At 47.2% G+C, this 20005-nt stretch overlaps 2 protein-coding genes and 2 pseudogenes across 13 annotated transcripts in view; 3 read left to right on the top strand and 1 right to left on the bottom strand.

The window, feature by feature from the left end:
• ERI3 (ERI1 exoribonuclease family member 3) overlaps window positions 1-3289 on the top strand; it is a 122730-nt gene extending 119441 nt beyond the window's left edge. For 8 of the 9 annotated variants that reach the window (XM_090269317.1, XM_090269314.1, XM_090269318.1 and 5 more), the window contains one exon: window positions 2769-3289. In XM_090269317.1, coding sequence (XP_090125443.1) covers window positions 2769-2851 — 83 coding nt within the window. In that variant the 3' untranslated portion in view covers window positions 2852-3289. The remainder of the gene's footprint in view (window positions 1-2768) is intronic. The other variant, XM_090269312.1, reaches the window with a different exon arrangement.
• Window positions 3290-3706: 417 nt separating this feature from the next.
• DMAP1 (DNA methyltransferase 1 associated protein 1) lies at window positions 3707-12094 on the bottom strand. 4 transcript variants are annotated; one of them, XM_090269306.1, is made up of 11 exons: window positions 12019-12094; window positions 11686-11887; window positions 11076-11167; window positions 10632-10827; window positions 5814-5972; window positions 5521-5688; window positions 5041-5226; window positions 4809-4880; window positions 4445-4517; window positions 4042-4337; window positions 3707-3821 (listed from the first exon to the last, which is right to left on the bottom strand). In XM_090269306.1, the coding sequence occupies exons 2-11, from the start codon at window positions 11788-11790 to the stop codon at window positions 3762-3764; spliced, it is 1407 nt and encodes a 468-aa protein (XP_090125432.1). In that variant the 5' UTR covers window positions 11791-11887; window positions 12019-12094; the 3' UTR covers window positions 3707-3761. The 4 variants fall into 4 exon arrangements, with proteins under 4 accessions (XP_090125432.1, XP_090125433.1, XP_090125435.1 ...); XM_090269307.1 differs by having other exon boundaries at window positions 11686-11831; XM_090269309.1 differs by having other exon boundaries at window positions 4069-4337; window positions 11686-12093.
• A 2437-nt stretch (window positions 12095-14531) lies between these two features.
• Window positions 14532-15210, top strand: LOC150014772 (transcription initiation factor TFIID subunit 9-like; annotated as a pseudogene).
• A 2281-nt stretch (window positions 15211-17491) lies between these two features.
• Window positions 17492-18219, top strand: LOC150014771 (metaxin-3 pseudogene; annotated as a pseudogene).
• The last annotated feature ends 1786 nt before the right edge of the window (window positions 18220-20005 follow it).

Raw genomic sequence — 20005 nt, 5'->3', positions numbered from 1 at the left:
CATTTTCAGAAAACAGTAAGTGGAATACAGAGGTTAGGACTTTAAATAGAGAAAAGGATGTGATCCGATCTGTGTGAGAAAGGTCAGTAAGGCAACGAGAATGGATTAGAGGGGAAAGAGGACAAGTTATTGTAAAAGCAAGAAATGATGGGCTGCCAAGGGGGGGGGGGTGACTGCCAGAATGATGGGAAGTAGATTATTAGACAGAAAATAAGATTAAAACTGTAGTTCATGCATGATTGGGTTGGGGAGCAAGGGAGAAGGCAAGGTGTCAAGCCTGACTCTCAGGTTTCTTATTTGGGCGTTTGAGGTTCCTTTCACTGGGATAGGGAACACAAGGGAGTCAAGAGGTTTGGGGAAGAAAATCAGTTTATTACTGGACATTTTGAGTTTGATTGGATTATCTAGAAAGAGATGTTCCAGCATTTGGATCTGTGGTCTGGAGCTCGGAAAAGAGCTCCAGGCTGGAGACAGTGCTCCTCAGGGGCAGCTGAAGCTCTGGATGTGGATGAAGCCATCTCATGTGTAGAGTTGGGAGAGGTCAAGGACAGAGACTGGGCACATGTGTCTTCTCCCAGCTCAGGGCCAGGCACAGGTGGGAGGTCAGTGCTTGCCCTCTGGATGGCTGGTGACCTGGGGGGAGGGGCTGGGCACTTTCTCTTGGGCCAGGGGAGGCAGATTGAGCAGTTTGTCCAGCAGTGAGGGAGGAGCCAGATGAAGTCAATAGAAAACTAATTTTCTTTTCTGCTGGAAGAAATGAGGTGTGTGGCTGCTGGGTAATTGCAGATAACGAGGGGACTTATTCTTAATATGCAGAGCGGCTATGGTCCCCAGAGTGCAGGAGACAGGAAGGATAGGACAAGACCAGACTTCTCTGGGAAGAAAATCACCCTATCAAGCCCTGGGCCCTATCATGAGCCGTACCCGCTCCCAGGGTTCTTCCTGCCCAGGTCCCACCCCTGCTCCTCCTGCACAACCCTCCTGCCCCACTCCCCTTCCTGTCAAATGCCTACCTCCTCCTGTCACAGTCCCCTCCCTCCACCCCCCCACCCCCCCACAGCACGGGCACGCACACTAAGGGAGACAAATGACGGGGCCTCAGATGAGCGGGGCGCGTGTCCGGCCCATAAACCACAGGCGTGGGTCACGTCTGGAGTTGCCATGGCCGCCACTACCTACCCATCTGTCTTCCCTTTATTCTGCCTCAGACCAACCCTCATGACCTCCAGAGTCCGTGGAAGAACAAGGTGCCCCTGTGTCTCAGTCCTGGGTCACCTCTCCATGCTCACATCCACCATCAACACATTCATGTTGAGCTCTGCAAGACAGGGCCCTGTGTGACTTGTATGGCCTACGCAGGGACCCAGAGCTGGCATCGGGCTAATGATACTGACCCTGGGCTGACCAGGGACTTACCACCCTCCTACAACTTTCTAGCCCTGGTGGACCCCCTTTCCTAGTCTCAGGTCCTGGTAATGACAGGTTGGGGGACTCAGTGGCTCAGTGGAAAGGGGTTGGTCCTTGACAGCTGTGGAAGCCTGACCCCACCTTGACCTTACCACCCCACACATTTCTGATTATGATATTGATGTACAGTACTTCTGCCATCAGAGCCATCGATCCCATGAGGGTTGGTGGCAGCTGAGGCCCTGGTTATGGCCCAGAAGCATCTGTGGGAGGTGGAAGAGCGGTGGGAGGAGAGGCCAGTGAAGGGATGAGGAGTTGGCTGCTCTGGACAGCGGAAAAGAAAAACCCAGGCACTTGGGCCATTTAAGTCCTAGGTGTACTAAAGTGGGACAAGCTCTGGGCAGTTGTACCTCCTGCTGGTGGTGACAGAACACATCCTAGCCATGTCCACGATACTGATGCCCTGGAGCACTCCTTTCTATGGCCACCAGGGGTCTGGGACAGTTTTGAGCATGGGGAACTATACTGGTGAAATTGCCAGGACAGAGTCGGGCAGACAGACATATTTAAGCTGAGATATAACCAGACAGGGCTAAAGCCTGAGCAGCACCAGCTTTGAGCCCACTGGGCTGTAAGAAGCAGGACTTAGGTTCCGGTGTATCCAGTAGGAAGCTGCTGGCCAGGGCATTACAGAGCTGCAAACCTGGACCCTCCCCACCAGTCTGGGGCTGCACAGGAGCAGGTGTCCAGTCAGGTTGCTGTTTGAGCACATAAGCCTCGGGCTCAGGGCACGTGTCATCCAGGGCCCTGGCTCGGAAGTGCCAAGGCTTGTGCCTTGTCACCAGTGATTATGGCCTGGGCCACATCTCCCACACACACAAGTGCTGGCAAAGTCACCCTGGCTGTGGGCGTGATGAATGGCCGCACAGTAATGAAATGGAGACATCAAGGCGGGTGGCGGGAAGACGGAGTGTGGCGGACAGGCCGTCCCCACGCGGCGGCAACAAGAAGGATCGCCCAGCGGCCGGGGGCCGTCAAGGGAGAAATTACACATTTACTCTGCCTTTTTCTTACTGCGACGGCGCCCATACATCACTGCTGGGGCCGGGGTGGGACATGCCGGCCAATTTCCAGCATGAATTATGGGACTGAGAAGCACTGAGACCAGGCTTCCTGCTGGGCCAGCATCAACCAGCCAAACCTAAAGCTCAAGATGCTGCCACAAGGGGATGGGACCCCCTGGTTTAGTCTGTGGCTCCTGAATCTGACCCTGCTTCTCACCCGACCCATGTAAGAGCACCCATGGGCATGAAGGGGAAGGATCTGGGGTCCATCTAAGTGTCTTCTCTTCCCCTTTTTAGATGACTGCAAGAACATTGCCAACATCATGAAGACACTTGCATATCGAGGCTTCATCTTCAAGCAGACATCGAAGCCGTTCTGATTGGCCGAGGACAGGATGGGGCAGTACAGGGTAGCTGCTTGGCCCAGCCCAGAACCCTCCTCTCCCTCCAGAAAGGGAAAGGGAGAGTGGCACAGCTCTATGCCCAGTGTCCCCCAGCCTGCCCTGTGGGCTTGCACCCCAGGTAAGGGCTTGGCCACTTGGTCCCTCCTGAGCAGATACTTTGTGGCCCCATCCCTCCACCTCAGCCCAGAATCAGCCCCTCCCATTATGGGCCTGGGCTAGGGCAACCCAGGCACTCACTGCCTCCTCCCTGGTACACAGGCTTCTGCTGGGGTCACGAAGCGCCCCCGTGCCCCCTCCTATCTGTAGTGCATGGTGTGTGGTGCCCCCAGGGCTCCAGGACAGATCAGGCCCCACCTTGTGTCTACCCTATCCTCCGTTGTGAATGTGCCGCTGAATAAAGTCGGGGAAACGAGACCCTGGGTATGTGTGGACCAGGGTGTGCTGTACCTGACACTGTCAGGAAGGGTAAGGGTTAGAGCTTGTTCCAGGCTGCTCTGGGCTCAAGGCCACCAGTGTGGCTAATTGTCACTGAAGTACCTCTGACACCCTCACTGTATATGCACATGGCTACAGGGACTGAGCATGAGGCTGTTTGAAGCTGCTGGATATGAGGCCACTGCTGTATGTGAACAACGTTGAGTGTAGAACCTCAGGTGTTCCTGGGCACAGGTGTTTGGGCAACATGAGCAGTGGTTCACGGTTAGAGGGCTACTAAGAGAATCCATGATGCAGGTAAGCCCCAATGCCACCCATAAAGTGGTGTGGCGACCCCTCCTGTCCGCCCTCCCAGCCAGGGGCATCAGAAGTGGGAAGGAAAAGGAAGCAGCCCAGTACAACTCAGCAGCTCTATTTACACAGCAGCATTACCCACACCCCTTGTGGCCCCTCATGGCTTCTTGGCTTTCTTCACAGAAGAGGAGCTCGAGGCCGATTCCCGTCGCTTCCTCTGAGGAGACACAGAAGGTGTTGAGGTCAATGGCCCCTGAGGCCTGATTCAAGCTTGGTGCAGGTGTTTCACACTGGCCACCCACTGCCACCCTCAGTCTCAGCCCCTCAGTGACAATTCCCATTGCAGACACTAGAGGGAGCAGAGCCTATCTATACACAGGTGCGCGTGCTCACATGCAGAACCAGTTCACACTCTTCCAGCCTGTCCCTGCTCTTACCGAATTGGGTGTGAGAGGTGCACCCACCACATCAATGATGGTGTCCTTGGTGGGGTCAGGGCCGAGACTGGATTCAGGCACTGCTGACTCAGCAGAGGCCGGGGCCGGGCCTGACACTGGTGTGACGGGGCCTCCCAGCACGCCAGCCCGGGCCAGGGCCTCGTGACGGTGCCGCAGCATCTGCAGCTCATACTCGCAGTTGGCACAGGCCTGCTTGAGCTCGTAGAGCAGCACCAGGTCACTCCGCAGCTCATTGAACATGTGCACCAGTTCCTCCGTGGGGGTGGGGCTCAGCTCTGCAGGTGGGTGGGTAGAAGGCATGGGGGCAGAGCCAGGGTGTGCTGGAAGGCTGGCAACAGGAAGTGCCCTCCCCTGTCCTGAGGGGCCCAGCCTCCACACTCACCCACACCCAGCTCCAGCAGCATCTGTTCCAGGGCCTTGATTTTCTTCTGTCCCACGGAGCTTGGCAGCTTCATCTGCAATGACAGCAGCTCAGCCCTCTGCCCCACAAGCAGCTTAGAATGAAGGGGACCAAAGGCAATGGGGGAGTACCAGAGAAGTTAACCCCTGGAGGCAGCTCTGGGTCAGGAAAGGAAACGGCCAGCAAGTGGAATATAGTGAAAGCTGTGACCTTGGCCTGGCCACATCCCCGAAGCCACCTCTTCTGCAGCACATGGCACCACCTCTCCTACTGCTCCAGCCCTGAAGCCTGCAGCCGTTGGACCAGAGAGCACCCAGGTCCCAAACACATTGAGGGTGACACATACCCTCTGGCTTCGCAGTGTGACGCCTGCAGACTTGAAGTCTGGAAACTTGATGCCAGCGGTCTCAGGAACAGCCTAGGGGAGAAGGAATTATGGAGACCAAGGTGTTAAAGGGAGAGGGCCCAGTGTTAGTCCCAGAACACTGCCAGCTCTAGGTCTCTCAGAGCCTCCCACTAGGGGCCCCCTGTGTCAGGCAACCCCTCCACCCTCAGCTGGGCTGATTTAGTCTCCACACCGGCTTCTCAGCCTCCTTTTTCTGGGGGAGCTTCTTCTTGGGGGCCTTGCGTTCGGTGCGCCGCTGCTCTGCAGTGGTGTCTGCTGCTGTGATCAGCTTCTGCAGGTCCTGACTGCGCTTCTCCCGCTCCTTCTTCCGGGCCTCGATCTTGCGCAGCTCCTGTAGCAGGTACTCCTCCTCTGCCACCTGGGGAAGTGAGAGATGCTAAGAAGCATGTGCAGGCACATGGGGAGTTCGGGCAGACAGGGAGAAGGAGGGGCACTGGGCTGTCTGTGAGGGAATCTGAGAAATAAGAGATCATGGAGGACTTGAACAGCTATGGAGAGCAGGGAGGGAGGCCAATGAGGGGTAGGACTGGGCGGGGGCAGGCACACAGGTACCAACCAGTGGGAGATAGGGGCGCCTGAGGGTGAAAGACTATGGAGGATGGAGTCAGTGGGTATTGGGGCATGGAGGAGAGTTCGTGGGCTCAGGGCTGACCTGCTCTGGAGTCCGGTTGTAGAGACGCTCCAGCTGTTCCTTTCGCCGTCGTTCATGCCCAGCATCAAATACTGGTATCTTAAGGTCTGTACCTGGCACGGCCCGCACGTTGGCAAGCTTGGCACAGATGTGGTAGTACCGCTCCTTCAAATCCTCCACAGAGCGCTTCTGAGGATAAAGACGGAGGGGGGGTGGGTATCACTCAGAGGTAAGTGGAAGGGATGGCGTGAAGAGTAGTGGGCCTGCTAGGCCCAGGGGTTGGGCACACATGCAAATGCATAGTATAAGCTCACCTTGAACTGCTGGTGGTCATACCGGTCATGGATAACTACAAAACGAAGGTCAAAGCGGCGGCTGAGATCAAAGAGGTGGTCAGTTTCTGCTTTGGTCCAAGCGTCGTCATGAAGATAGAGTTGGTACTCTTGCTCTGAATACACGGGGACTTGCACCGTCTAGTGGCACAGAGGGGCACAAGTGATGCCCATATCACATCTCATGTGAGCACAGCCCCTCCTGCTTAGTGCCAATCCCTGGGCTAGACAAAAGCAAATTTACTGTCTGGGGCCTTGCACAGGGTGGCCTGGAGATGGTGTTTCCAGAGTGAGGGAAGAAACTCTGCTTGACCAGAGGCCCAGGCTGGCTCTAGGGTGCAGCCTGCCTCTGCATTCACTCCAGGAGCCACTTCACCATGCCTTCAGCTCCAGAGCCCTCGTAACAGCACACGTGCTCCTGCCCCCATGGTTATGGTGAGAGGCCCACCTGTAAGCCCTTCTGTGGAGTAGAGCAGATGGCTAAATACTGGAGCAAGGCGCAGGCTTCCCAAGTCTATGGAACACTTGTCTGAAGCTCTCCTGCCACCCAGTGGTAACAGTGAGACTTGCAGATCCCCCAAAGCTGGTCAAGTTCACAAAGCTTTCTAAAGAAAGGGTCCCTGCCCTGGCTGGTGTGACATGCCTCAGTGGATTGAGTGCAGGCCTGTGAACCCAAAGGTCAAAAGGTCGCTGCCAGTTTGATTCCCAGTCAGGGCACATGCATGGGCCAGATCTGCACATTGATGTTTCTCTCCCTCTTTCCCTCTCCCTTCCCCTTCTCTGAATCCTGCTTCCCCAGACCTCCCTCAGGGACAAATAGAGACCCCAAGAAGAAGTCAAACTCCAAGAAGTCAATGCTAGGTTGGACCAGGGAAGTTTCTCTATCAAACACCACAGGGCTTTGAACGTGTTCTCAAGACCCTTAATTCCAGCTGCCTCTTGAACATCTATGGAGGTCCATACACAATATGTTCAGACATTAACAAGATATTAATATGTGGCAGATATTAACAAGATTTATTGTGGTAATCATTTCACAGTATATACAAATATTGAATCATTATGTTGTACACCTTAAACTAATAATGTCATATGGCAATTATACCTGAACTTAAAAAGACTAAAAAACGTGGTATGTTCAGTCTGAGCTCATCGCCCTCCCTCGAACTTCCATCTCCTCCAGTCCAGATCTCAGTCAATGAAACCATCACTTCACCCAGGTGCCCAAGCCAGAAACCTGGGAGGCATCTTTAATTCCTACCTTTACCCTTAACCGCCCCGCCCCCCCGCAAATCTGTGGCTTTTACCTCTTGAATCTCTCTTGCCACTTCTCCACTGCCACACCCCAGTCGAGATCACCACTACCGTTTTCCTAGACCACAGAAATAGCCTCCCCTGGTGTCCCTGCCTCCATTCAATCCTCCCCCAAGCAATTCTCCATCCACAGCCAAGATGGGATTTCTGAACAGAGCTACTTCAGGGACAGCCCACAGGCCAGTGCTGTTTGCAAACTGTTATCACTGGTGTATGGTAAGGAAGGAAATTGAGAGTAAGCCTTTAGAAACCTTTATAACAATTTTACAGTAATTACACACTGCTGAATCTAAGCACTGTTCTAGAATATATATGTGTTCACATCATCCAGCCATCCATTTTTAAACCCCTCAAAGGCTCCTCACTACTATAAAAGTACCTTAAAAGATAATCTGCAAACTCTTCCAGAGCAAGGGTGGTCTGGTTTACTTCCTACCTTTAGGGTTCAGCACAGAACCAGGCACTACACAGGTATCAATGAATCTTTACTGAATCAATCAGTGAACACAGGGGCAAAAGATGTCTCTCTCTGCAGCCATTGTGCCTCATGGACCCTAAGCCCAGCCAAGTGCCTAGCATCGTCTGTAACATATCAGACTCTTCCCCTCTCTCTGTTCTTGCCTGAGATGCCTTCCAACTTCCACATTCCTTCTACCTAGATAACTTCTCATCTCCTCTGGGGAGTCTGATTTTCCAAGCTTGGTTAAGTATCCATCCTGTGCATGTCAATTCCATTTAATTAAACTATTGAGGCACTGTGTAGCCAGTCCTGCTCTCAAGATCACTGCCAAGCGAGGGAGCCATTCATTCACTCAACAAACACCTATCATGGGCCTGCTACACCTATGCTGGGGACACAGTGCAAATAAGATGGACAGGGATCTTACCTCTCAGAGCTCACAGACCAGCTAAAAAAACAATGTAGCAAGTTTGATGACAAAGGTATGCCTAAGGTGTAATGAGTGACACCTGATCCGACCTGGGAACAGAGTTGGTCAAGGTAGAGGTAAATGAGGCCTAGTTCAGTCTTAAGGTTAAGCAGAAGTGAACTGCTGAGGGAAGACGGTAGACAAAATGCTAGGCAGAGGGGCTGACACAAATGCAGTGATGAAACAGCCTAATGTGTAGGAGCTTAGTTAGGGGCACGTTAGGGTGAGACAAGGAAAGGCACGCAAAGCATCAGCCTTGTGTGCCCTCATGGCGACTGAAGCCAATAAGGTTAGTTTTAAAGAAAAGAGTGAAATGGTCACGCTTTGCTTTTGCATAGTGCGCCTGGCAGCAGAGAGAACAGATGGGGTGAAATAAGGGCCTGGGAAACTAGTTGGCAGGTTTTAGAGATCATCGAGGTGAGAAGTGAGGAGGCCTGAATTAAAGCAGCACAAGTGGAAGGTAGAGAAAAGGGCACATGCTTGACAGGCTTTAGGTTAAAAACCAGAGGAACTGACAACTGGACGAGAGGGGTGAGGAAAGTGCTGTCACAGGTGACTCCTGTGTTTCTGGCTTGAGCAAGAGGGCAGCTGGGGAGCCGCGAACTAAGAGCAGGACTCCAAGGATGAGCATTGTTGGAGGGAAGATCATCTGTTCACTTAACTCTGGCTTCATTCTCCACCTGTAGTGACCATGATCTTTCTAAAGCTGAAATTTGATCCTGACACTGCTCTACTTCAAATCTGTCAGTGACTACCCAAAGACATCAGGGCAAAGCCCAAATTCCTGAGCCTCGTTGGCAAACCCGGCCAAACCCGGCCTCTCATCCCCCACCATGCTCTACCTTGGGCTTTAGGCTCCATCTACAGGAAACACCCACACCATCCCACACACGATGGCTCTTTAACATGTGCCTTTTCCTCGTGCTGTTGCTCTTGCCTGAAAAAAATCACTGCACTGCTTTCCTAGTATCATCTGGTGATATCCTTTAAGACAACTTAAACTCTAACTTCCGCAGAAAGCTTCCACGACCTTCGGGCCCTCCCAATATAGCATGTATCCTACCAAACTATAATTGTCTGTGCCTCTCCTGGCCCTCTCCTCAACCATATTGAGAGTTTCTTGAGGGCAGATACTGTGTCTGATTCATTTGTGTCCTCAATGTCTAGGGCCTGGCTTGGCTTGGCTTGGCATGGAGCAGTACTTACTCAACTTGATCATTCGTTTGTCTTCACTTCTAATTGTCTCTCTCATCCAACCTTCCCTCCCATTGCCTCAAATGCCTCACTTCTTCGTTGCCCCTTTTCAATCTTGCATCTCCGACCTCTTCCTCCTCAGGACCTGAAGGGCCTAAGGATGGTGGCGAGATGGAGGAAACCAGGTATGGGGCACAGGGGAGAAGAATGGGTCACACCTGGACGCACTGAGTCTGAGAAGCCTGTGAGCCATCAGGGGAGGAGCCCAGGTGCAGTGGGATATATTGGGCTGGGGGAAAAGAAGTCGGGACTTGGGAGTCCTGGATTTAAGCCCCCAGTGCTTTCAGACTCAAAGTCTAGACTGCTGTAGGAGGCAGGGAATGCAAGATCATATTGTATAGCAGCCTAAGCAGTGGCCTAGAAAATCCTAGCCCAGTGCAGCTTTGCTTGTCATTGGCTGGCTGAGTCTGAGTAAGGCCCAGCCCCATCTGAGCCTCAATCTAAACCAGAGATAATTCAAGACGGACTAGGGTGCTGACATAGAGGATGAAAAACAGAAGACATGATTTATCATGGGAGCAGAATCAGTAGGACTCTGATGATCTCTCAAGTCTAGCTTAAATGCCACCTTCTCAGAGAAGCCCTCCCTGGCCACCCTATCTAATGAGGTCATCCTTTATCTCATTTCATATCACATTCATTTCTTAGTTTCATTTTGTTGATGGCTCTTATCTGAAAGAACCTAATTTATTTGCTTACATGTTTCTACCTGTCTACCTACTTTTTTGGTCCCATTGTTGATTGAAATAATGTTGAGAGCAAAGGGAGAAACTAAGTCAAGAATGATTCCCAAGTTTCTGGTTTGGGCAACTGCATGGATGGTGGTGCATTATTTATATGGGGAACAGGTTTGGGGGTAGGGAATAGAGAGAACCTACTTGAACTGAAGCACTTATGGGACCTTCAGGGAGAGACGTTAAGCAAAGATTGGATAAGTAGGAACTGTTACTCTGGATTGGAGATATTACGTTGGGATCAGTCACATACAGAGGGTAGCTGAACCCACAGAGTGAATGAGACACAACCAGGGACAAAATGTAGAGTGAGAAAAGTAGAGCACCTAGGACACAGCTCCAAAGAATAGCAACATTTGAAGACCCAAGACCAAAAACCAGAGAAGGTCTAGGAAAGGACAGGATCCCATGGCAGAAAAGACCCAGAGTCCCACCCTGCAGGTATGTGCCATGAGGACTGAGTGGGTAACCATGGTTCAAACAAAGGCTTGAGCCTGCCCCTAGAGCCCACTCAGGTGGCTCAAAGCGTGTGGGAAACCTTGGCCTATGTCCAGATGGTGGCGGCTCACCTTATTGAACCTGGCGAAGGGGTAGTCTTTGCCTTCCTCAGCTGCTCGTCGCCAGTGGAAGAACATAGCTCCATCCTTACGAGCTGGGTTAGTGAATGGCATCCACTTCCAGGGTCGCACCTTCTTGGAGCCCAGCTTGGCCTTCACTGTGCGGTAGCCTTGACCGGTGTCACTAGGTAGCAGTGGGGGTGCATCCCTGGCAGCAAGGTTTAGGGACGTGAGGGGTTACAGTCAGAATGTGTGGAGAGGGCCATTGGGCCCCAGTCTACCCAGGAAGTCAGGTCCTGGAGTGAGAAATCTGAGCTCCTCCTGCCTCCTACTAACCAAGCAGGAGCCCTGGCTGGGGAGGAGATACAGGAGAGAATTGGCAGAGAAAACTGAGTTAGGGACATGCAAGTGGGTCAGAGGACGGGTGGGGAGAGGACTTGGGATTCTAATACTTGCTTCTTGTCAGAGTAAAGCAGTGCGTAGACCTCCCGGTGCATGCCCTCGGGCCTCTTGAAGGTCAGTGTCTCAGAGGACTTCTTGGACTTTTTCTGCAAAGGGAAACCACAGGAGAGCAACGAAAGCCTAGTCTCCCTTTCCTGAAAATTCTTTATCCCAGCTCAATCCTGAACAAACCAGCACCTACAGGTACTATAACACGCATACACACTATGACGAATAATGAAGGCACAAAAACCCGCGCACAAGGGCAGCCCCAGTCTGAGGAGGTCATTCCCCTCACCAGCCTCACCTCACCTGGGTAGGGTCCCAACCTGTCAAAATAGAAGTTACTTTCCCACCATCTCTCAGAATGTCACACTGACTTGGGGCACCCACCCAATATTCTACAAGTGTCACACTCTCTTGGGTCATCACCATTTCCCACGGGTGTCCCACCTCCTCCGTCCCATCTCATCAAGGCAGCACATCTTTTCTGTCCCGCCATGTTACACTCTTACCGCCCATCTCACTGGAATTGTAGCACCCCATCATCTCAGCCATCTCACCGTTGTCACTCCTCCCTACCCCTTCACTCCCGCTACCCCATGCTCTCAGGCGCCCCCGCTACCTTGTCCGGATTGATAATGTCCTTCTTGCTGATGGTCCCGGAGGCTGCTTCCCCTTCTGGACCCCCAAGTTCTAGAATGTCCCGCACATCTGCGCCCGTAGCCATCGCGCCTGATGGGGGAGCGCCCCGAGGTCAAGGGTCAGTGTCTGAGGAGGGACCAGGCTCAGATGAGGGGGTAGGGGGGTGCAGTGCCACTTCAGCCCTAGTGGGGGCAGGGTGAAGAGGCAAGCCGCTAGGAGGGTGGCCCAGATCAGGTCCAGGTTCTGCCTGCGTCCCACCGCTTGGGTCTCCCTAACGGCCCCATCTGCCTCCTAAGTCCCAGCGCCTCCGCACCTGTAGGTCCCAGCGGCCTCCAACGCCGCTCCCCTATCCCTGCGAACCCTCGGACAGAAACTTCCGGTCGTGTGCATTAGAAATGCGGCCGATAGGAACACTTCCGGTCTGTGCTTATTCATAATGGGTCCCTCCCGCAACACAGCGTGAAAGCAGTTGATCGCAGGGAGAGTGTCTTGGTCCTTGGCTCCCACCAGCCCGGCTGTGTTCCTGCACTACCCGCTTTCTGACATTTTCTCTCTACATTGCTCCGTTGCATTTCGGGCAATGAAAGAGTGCGCCGAGCTTTGTGACTTACAGTCAGTTAATTTCTCTGAGCCCATTTCTTCGTTTGTAAAATGGAAATTGTAATGGTATCTGCTTAAATGAAATACTAATAATCTATGTAAAACATTAGCACCGTGCCTGGCGCATTTAATTTTTTTATTACATGAATTAGTGGTATTAATTTACCCTGTTCATTAAGTGTTAAGTATGTACTAGGCACTAGGCACTTTGCTAAGTATTGGAAATGAGATAAACCAGACAAGGGGGGGCTATGAGGCGGCTGCCAAGATGGAGTGAAATCTGGATCCTCATTTGCACCGCCTTCAATGGAGGTGTCTGTAGGTTGGTGCCTCATGGGGCTTTCCTGGAGCCCAGCTTCCTGAAACGTAACTAGTCCCAGAGCTAACTGCATTACAGTGAATTACAAAGAGGACTCAAAACAGGGCCCCTAGCAGGGAGCAGCTGAAAGAAGTATCTCTCGGGGGAAGAAACTCCTGATCTCCCTGGAGAGAGAAACTTCTAGAACAGGAGGTCATGAAGAAGAGCAAATGGAATAATGTAAGCAGCTCCCAGCTTCAGCTTCTGTAAAATAGCCTGGAAACAAGAAGGACATTGACAATTGGGAATCAAGTGGCACTTACGAAGGCATTAATTATAGAGAATAGACCCCAAGCTAAGGCCTGCTAAAGATCCAAGTAGGGACCAGAGGAGCAGACAACCCCCACAGTTGGCTATCAATGTAGCCTCTTGTGGCTTGGGGGGTATAAAGCAGCTGCAGCCCCAAGCCTAGCCAGACCCCAAAACTTTGAGAACTGGGCCTGGAGGTACAAACCTTGCCCTGTACCCAAGGCCTTATTCCTAGGTGAATCCTCTGAGCTCTAAAAAGTTTCCAGGGGAAGCCAGACTATTGGGGCAGAAATTGCCCACAGGATAAGGGAATGGTCTTTGGAATCAGAAGTACACAGAGCAGAGAAGAGGGTCCTGCACCTCTGCCTCAAACACTTGACTCTACTTACAGTTAATTCACTGTGTAATTAATAGACTCGTTTTTGTAAGGACAAGGATCATGGTACATAAACATATGCATTGTCAGGCATTGTTCTAGATTCCAAGGATGCTGTGGGTGAAAGAGAAACAAATATCTCCTGGTGGGGCTTATATCTAATGGAGGAAGAGAAACATTGAGTAAATAAACAAAATAGATAATGTAACTTCTGATGGTGACAAGAGCTATGAAAAAAAATAGCATAATAGGGTAGGGGACTACCTTATGGAGTGTGGTCAGAGAAGGTTTCCCTGAGGAGCTAAAATCTGAGCTGAGTTTAAATGATGGAAACCTCCACAAACTACCTGTGGAAGGAACGTTTCAAGGCAGGAGGAATAGCAAGTGCAAAGCACCTAAACAAAAGCGATTCTATATGTTCAGGGAACAGAAATAAAAAAGGAGATTATGGTTGGTGTTGAGTGAGGAAGAGGAAAATAGGAAGACTTAAAATCAGGGTTAGGCATTGGGGGCTATGGTCAGTGTGGGTTTTATACTAAGGGCAATTGTATGTCATCCTGTCTTGGCCATGATATGAAGTGTGTTCCCATCCTTGGAGTGCCACCTTAGCTACTACCATTGGAAATCCCCCAGAATGACTGGTCCAGGGCTTCTCATCCTTTGGGGAAACCGAGTTAGGGATAGGGATAAAGGCGGGAAAAGGATGCCTCTCTCAACCCTTCCAGGAGCCACTTCCTGCACTTCCCCTACCAGACTGCAGGTGGCATCAGATCCCAATGCCAGTCCTTGGAGGAGCTGGCTCTGCAGTGCTCACCCAGCTGGTCCACGCTGGGAACTCTTGCACTCATTTATTCCAGTTGCCTTTAGAATATATAAGAAGTTGAAAATTTCCTGAATTCAATTTATGAGTGTAGCATAATATAAGAGCCTAATAGAGAAACACCTTTGAAGAATACATAATTCCACCTTATAAAAACTACTTAAGAAAACAAGGGGGAGAGCAACAGGGGGAAAATGGGGCAACAGTAGTAGAACAACAATAAAAAAATAAGTTTAAAAAAAGGAAAATAAGAATAGGCCAGAGCATCCTGATCACGATGCATGGCAGGGTGGGGCTGGAGGATGAGATAGGCAGGGCACACCAGGGGTAGAAAAACTGTGCTAGGCAGAGAACTTGCATGAAGACCAGAACTGAAATACACTCACATGGATGACTTAGCTCAATATCTGATCACCAGATATCATGGAATATGCCAAGATGACTTTTCCCAAGAGCATATGAAAGATGTGCAGATGACAACACAAATCCTGCAGGACGTGGGGACTACAGAATAGTAGAGGCAAAAGTCATAAATCAAATGTTGGAATGTGCCTTCCAACTTGTGACCACAATTCTAAATGATGCAAAATTTTATTTAAGCCATGCTAAGAAAGCTACCATTGATGCAGATGATGTGCTTTTGGCAATCAAATGTTGTGCTGACCAGCTTTTAACCTCTCCTCTCTCAAGATATTTTTAAAATTTGACTTTGCAAGGCAAAGAAATCAAACCCCTTTGCCATTGATCAAGCCATATTCAAGCCCTAAATTGCCACTTGATAGATATTGCCTCACTGCTCCAAATGATAGACTTAAGTCTTTACAAAAAACATCTACTTCTGTGGAAAGAAAAGTTCCATGGTTAAGTGTTGGTTCAGTTACTAACAGACAGATTTACCATACAGATGCCCACTTCAGTCACCAGCTCTAAAAGCATGAATTCCTGTAACATGAACAGTTCAGAATGTTCCAATTAATCCATCATTAATGGGGTCCAAAAACATTATTATCACTAATATGGTATCATCACAAAATACTTCCAATGAATCATCAAATGCATTAAAAGAAAACATAAAGATGATGACAATGATGATGATAACTAAGATCATTTCTAATCTAGCCTTGATGCATGTAACATGTATACTTGGTCTTGAGTCCATTGTTCTGACATTAGACATGCATGCTGGAAGTTTTCAAGTTGTTTTATAAATAGTATTTAATGAGTAAATATAGTTACCACATTTTTTAATTTAGATGTTGTATTTTTAAAAATAAGATTAGTAATCATTTTTTATTAGCCTTAGGGGAAAAATACACTTAGTAAAAAAATAAGTTGTCATTCATTAAAAAAGAAGAAAGAAAAGGAAAAATGGAAAACCATCCAATACATTTTACTGACTAGCAAATCCTGAAAACAAAGCCAGACAAGAACAGTGAGAGCAAAATATATACATGATTCTATGTATTAACAATGAAGCAAAAATCCTAATTAAAATGTTAACATATTAAATTCAACAGTGTATTGAAAGAATAGTTCATCAAGTCCAAAGAGGATTTATTCCAGCATTGCTAAGATGGTTCAACATTAGAATATATGTCAATTTAACTTATTATGTTAATACAGTAAAAATAAAAATATTATCTTAAATTTAATACCCATTAATGTTATTTTAAAAAATCCCTACCAAAGTAGGAAAACAATAGCCTATATTTGACATACTGTTTGCTTTTAATGAAACAATGATAAAACCTATAGCAAATGCCATACTTAATGGTGAAACAATAGACACATTCCAATCGAAGTCAGAAACAAGGCAAGAAGGACCTTTATCCACCACTACTATTCAAAATGGTATCAGATATTCTAATTCAAGATAAGAAGGAAAGCAAGAAGAGATCATAAACATTATTTCTTATTAGAAAGATTAGAAAAGAAGAGGCAAATGGTGATTATTTGCAGATGACACTATTGCTTACATAGAAAAACATAAGAAAATCAATTGACAAACTACTAGAACTAATAAGAGAATTTAGCAAGGTGACCACATATAAGCTCAACATATAAAAATCAATAGCTTTTCTATATGCCAGAAATAACCAATTAGGAAATGTAATAGAAAATAAGACTCCCTTCACAATAGCAACAAAAACTATTAACCACCTGAGAATAAACTAAAAACAGAATTTATTTTGGGCCCTTAAGGATAGTTCAAACTTAGGAAATCCATCAATCTAATTAATCACACTGATAGTCAAATTGAAAACTATTCAATTATATAGTAGCTGAGAAAAATTAAGAACTGTTTTTGGTTTAAAAAATTAAGTAAAACAAGAAACAAAGGACATTTACTAACTATGATAAAGAGTTGGTTTGGCCCTGGCTGAACAGCTCAGTTGGTAAGAGCATCATCCCAATACACCAAGGTTAAGGGTTCAATCCCAGCCAGGGCACATACAAAAGCAACCAATGAATAAATAAATAAATGGAACGACAAATCCATGTTTCTCTCTCTCTCCCTTCTTCTCTCTCTAAAGTCAATAAATAAAAATATATAATAATATTCATTTAAAAAAGAACGTTAAGAAAACACAAAGCCCTGGCTGATGTGGCTCAGTGGATTAAGCGCTGGCCTGCGAACTGAAAGGTTGCTGGTTCAATTCCCAGTCAAGGCACATGCCTGGGTTGCAGGCAGGGTCCTCATTGAAAGACAACTGACAAATAGACAAATAACTTGAAAAACAAATTTAATTACAAGAGAACAGAAGGAATCACTTTAAAAAACTGAATAAAAGCAAACCTATTTGTCTATCAAGTTGTGTCATAACCAAACAAAGAAATCTTTCAAGTCACTTTGAAACATAGTATATTAGCCGTACAGTGTATAGCGAGATAAATCTTAAGGACAAGAAAATACAAATAAATCTTAAGTAGTACCCAGTAGACTTACTGTTAGTAATAATTTTGATATTTTATAACTATTATATATAATAGAATAAAGCAAAGGTCATTAGGAACCAACATTTTTGGTACAAGAGGGGAAAAAAGTATGTGTGTTTAAAAACTAAGGAGTGAAAACTACTTAATATTTAATTTGAATTTAAAATATTGGTTTGACCTGTTGATTGTTTACTCTTTCTAACAAATAAGTATTTCCTTACTCTGTTCACTGGAAAGCAATAGAATTGATAGCAATCTAGGAGCAATGAGTACCCCTAATGGTCAGATTGTGGTCTCTAAAATGCCATTTTCCCCACATGACAAATTACCTAGTGTCTTCAACAAATAAATGGTATAAAACTAAATCAAAATGAGACCAGCAACAAAAAAGAGGGGGCATTGTATGATTAAAAGAGACTTGAGTAGCAAAGTTCGGCCCCAGCAGGATGGCTGCTACCTTGGAGCCCAGTTACTGGGAAGGTGGCTGGGGGCTGCCATTATACACAGTGAGTCCCTGGTAGTGATAGCTCATGTCAAATTTTCTGGTGCGCTCTTAAATGTCAATGTCATTGATAACACATGGAGAGGTTCAAGAGGAGAGGTACCGATGTAGACAACAGGCAACATTATTTATCAGCAAAAATGATGAACATTTTAAGGAAACAGAAATGTAATGCTGATCATGAACTCTCAGCAAAACAAGGGGCAGATATGCTGGCTTACATTGCCCTCCTCAAAAAGAAGCTGCTTCCTGCAGTGCTTTCATATTGTCAGTTGAAGAGTGACAATTCTTTACTGTGACAAAGCCATGGTTTTGGTTTGCTCCATGAATTCATTTTCTCTTCAGTTTGATCCTTCCTGGAAGGTGTCTTAGGGAACACTGACTAGGATTCTCCTGACCAGAGGAGAGCCTCCCCCGAGCCACCTCTGAGAAGGGGAAGCACAGATATACAGAGAGGCCAAGGAGTGCTAACATCTGCTGTCAAACAGACTGGAGACACCTCGTTTTTCTTTGGAGACACACCTATCTTGGCTGCCTGTGTGTTTGGTTTTCTTGCACCTCTTTGAAACTGCACTTTCCTAAAGGTCAGTTTGAAACAGCTCTCCAACCTCTGTGCTTTATGTGATGACATTCTACAACAGTTACTTAAGGTGTCCTCTTGGAGATGGATGACGATTTTCACCAAAGCCTTCAACTTTCTCCTCAGTGTTGAAGAAGGTCATTAAGAGAGCATGCCTGCTGGCTGAGCCCTCAGTTGGACCCAGGCAATTGGAAGCTCACCACCCCATCGCCTTTCCTTGGGATGTACACTCTGCTCGCCATTCTACATGAGGAGCCTTTTCAAGGATGCAGCCTTGAGAGAGGAATGTGTTGTTGAGACCATCTGGACTGGATTCCTGACTGAACCCTGCTAAGGGCTCCATATAAACTTCTAAGATTCTAGCTGGTGGGTGCAGAGATCTAGTTGTCTTTCAGCTGCCCAAGACAAGCCTCCTATATAAGTTCCCTTGCTTATTAAAACTGCCACCTAGCCCTAGCTGGTGTGGCTCAGTGGATTGAATGCCAGGCTGTGAACCAGAAGGTCACTGGTTCGATTCCCAATCAGGGCACATGCTTGGGTTGTGGGTTTGGTCCCCGGTAGGGGTGCAAGCGAGAAGCAGCTGATGGATGTTTCTCTCCCTCTTTATCTAAAAATAAATAAATAAAATATTAAAAGAAAACAAAAACTAAAAAAAGGACACCAGTCCTAAAAAAAGAAAAAAAACCAAACACCTACCAGTCTGGAGTGGTCTGCCTCTCTCTTCAGTTTCTCCTTGCCCTCTGTGGGGTGGGGTAGTTTTGAATTTCATCACAGGCATTCCCCAGGTTTGGAACCAACACTTGGAAACTGCCAACACTCAAGTTGACTCCAACAGGAAGAAAGTAATTTCTGACAGTTGTCTTGCTTTGTGCCGAAGCTTTTGCCTTCTAGTCATCTGATTGTTGCAGTTCTCTTTTACACTAAGTGAAGACAAAAATAAGATACTATTAGTAGGTATAAGGAAGACTCTAAAACAATGGGAACTTTTTATGCCTTTTTTTTAAATTAGGAAGCTTGGTAATGTACTTTAATATCGAGATTAAAACTAAGTGAACTTGGAGAAAAATATACATTATGCTGTATAAATTTTAAAAAACAACAAACCTGACTTAATCTTGGCAGATGTTTGCCTCTGGTTCACATAGTTCTGACTAAAAGCTACAATTCTGTTCTGAATGCGCACTGTTAATTTATTCAAATTAATTTATTCAATTTATTGGTTTTCTTAGACCAGTATGAATATCTAATATGTGGCTCTTTAGCTAAGGCTTTTTCCTTCTGTTTAGAAACCTGATGCCTATTTTAGGAGCCAGGGAAAATATAAATTACTTCAATAGAAAAGACTATTTAACTTTGAAGAGAGAGACACTTAAGAAACCTACCAACCAAATGCAATATGTAGATCTTGTTTAGATCCTGATTTAAATACACCAACTGTAAAAAGACATTTCGAGACAATTGGGAAAAACTGAACATGAATTATTAGATAATATTGGGCAATTATCAATTTTTCTGGTGTAACAATAAAATTGTGGTTATGATTATAATATTAGTCTATATGTGTTAGAGATTTTTACTGAAAAATTTAGAAGTGAGTGAGATGTCTTGGAATGTTTTAAAGTACTCCAACAAAAGAAAAAAGTAGTAGTAGGGAGGATAGAGTATAAATAAGAGCAACAGAATGTTAGTAATTGTTGAAGCTGGGTGATAGGTGCATGGACACTTACAGCACCCTCTACTTTATGCATATTTGAAATTTTTCATAGTAAAAAGGTATGAACACCCTCACTCATGTCTCCCCAGGTGAAGCCATTGAACTCAAAAGAAAAAGATCAAGTGTTAGATCAAATAAAAATTGTATAATATAAATTACTTTCT

Source organism: Furipterus horrens, unplaced genomic scaffold (assembly GCF_987537825.1).
Source record: "Furipterus horrens unplaced genomic scaffold, mFurHor1.1.pri manual_scaffold_3, whole genome shotgun sequence".
NCBI classification, from domain to species: domain Eukaryota; kingdom Metazoa; phylum Chordata; class Mammalia; order Chiroptera; family Furipteridae; genus Furipterus; species Furipterus horrens.
This window is presented reverse-complemented; position numbering and strand designations above follow the sequence as displayed.

Excerpts from the sequence above, each read along its gene's own strand:
- DMAP1 (XM_090269306.1), bottom strand. The coding sequence starts at position 11,790 with ATGGCTACGGGCGCAGATGTGCGGGACATTCTAGAACTTGGGGGTCCA. Across the intron at positions 11,168-11,685 it reads ACATTATCAATCCGGACAAG|AAAAAGTCCAAGAAGTCCTC; the intron begins GTAGCGGGGGCG and ends TTCCCTTTGCAG. Across the intron at positions 10,828-11,075 it reads CTGCTTTACTCTGACAAGAA|GGATGCACCCCCACTGCTAC; the intron begins GCAAGTATTAGA and ends CCTTGCTGCCAG.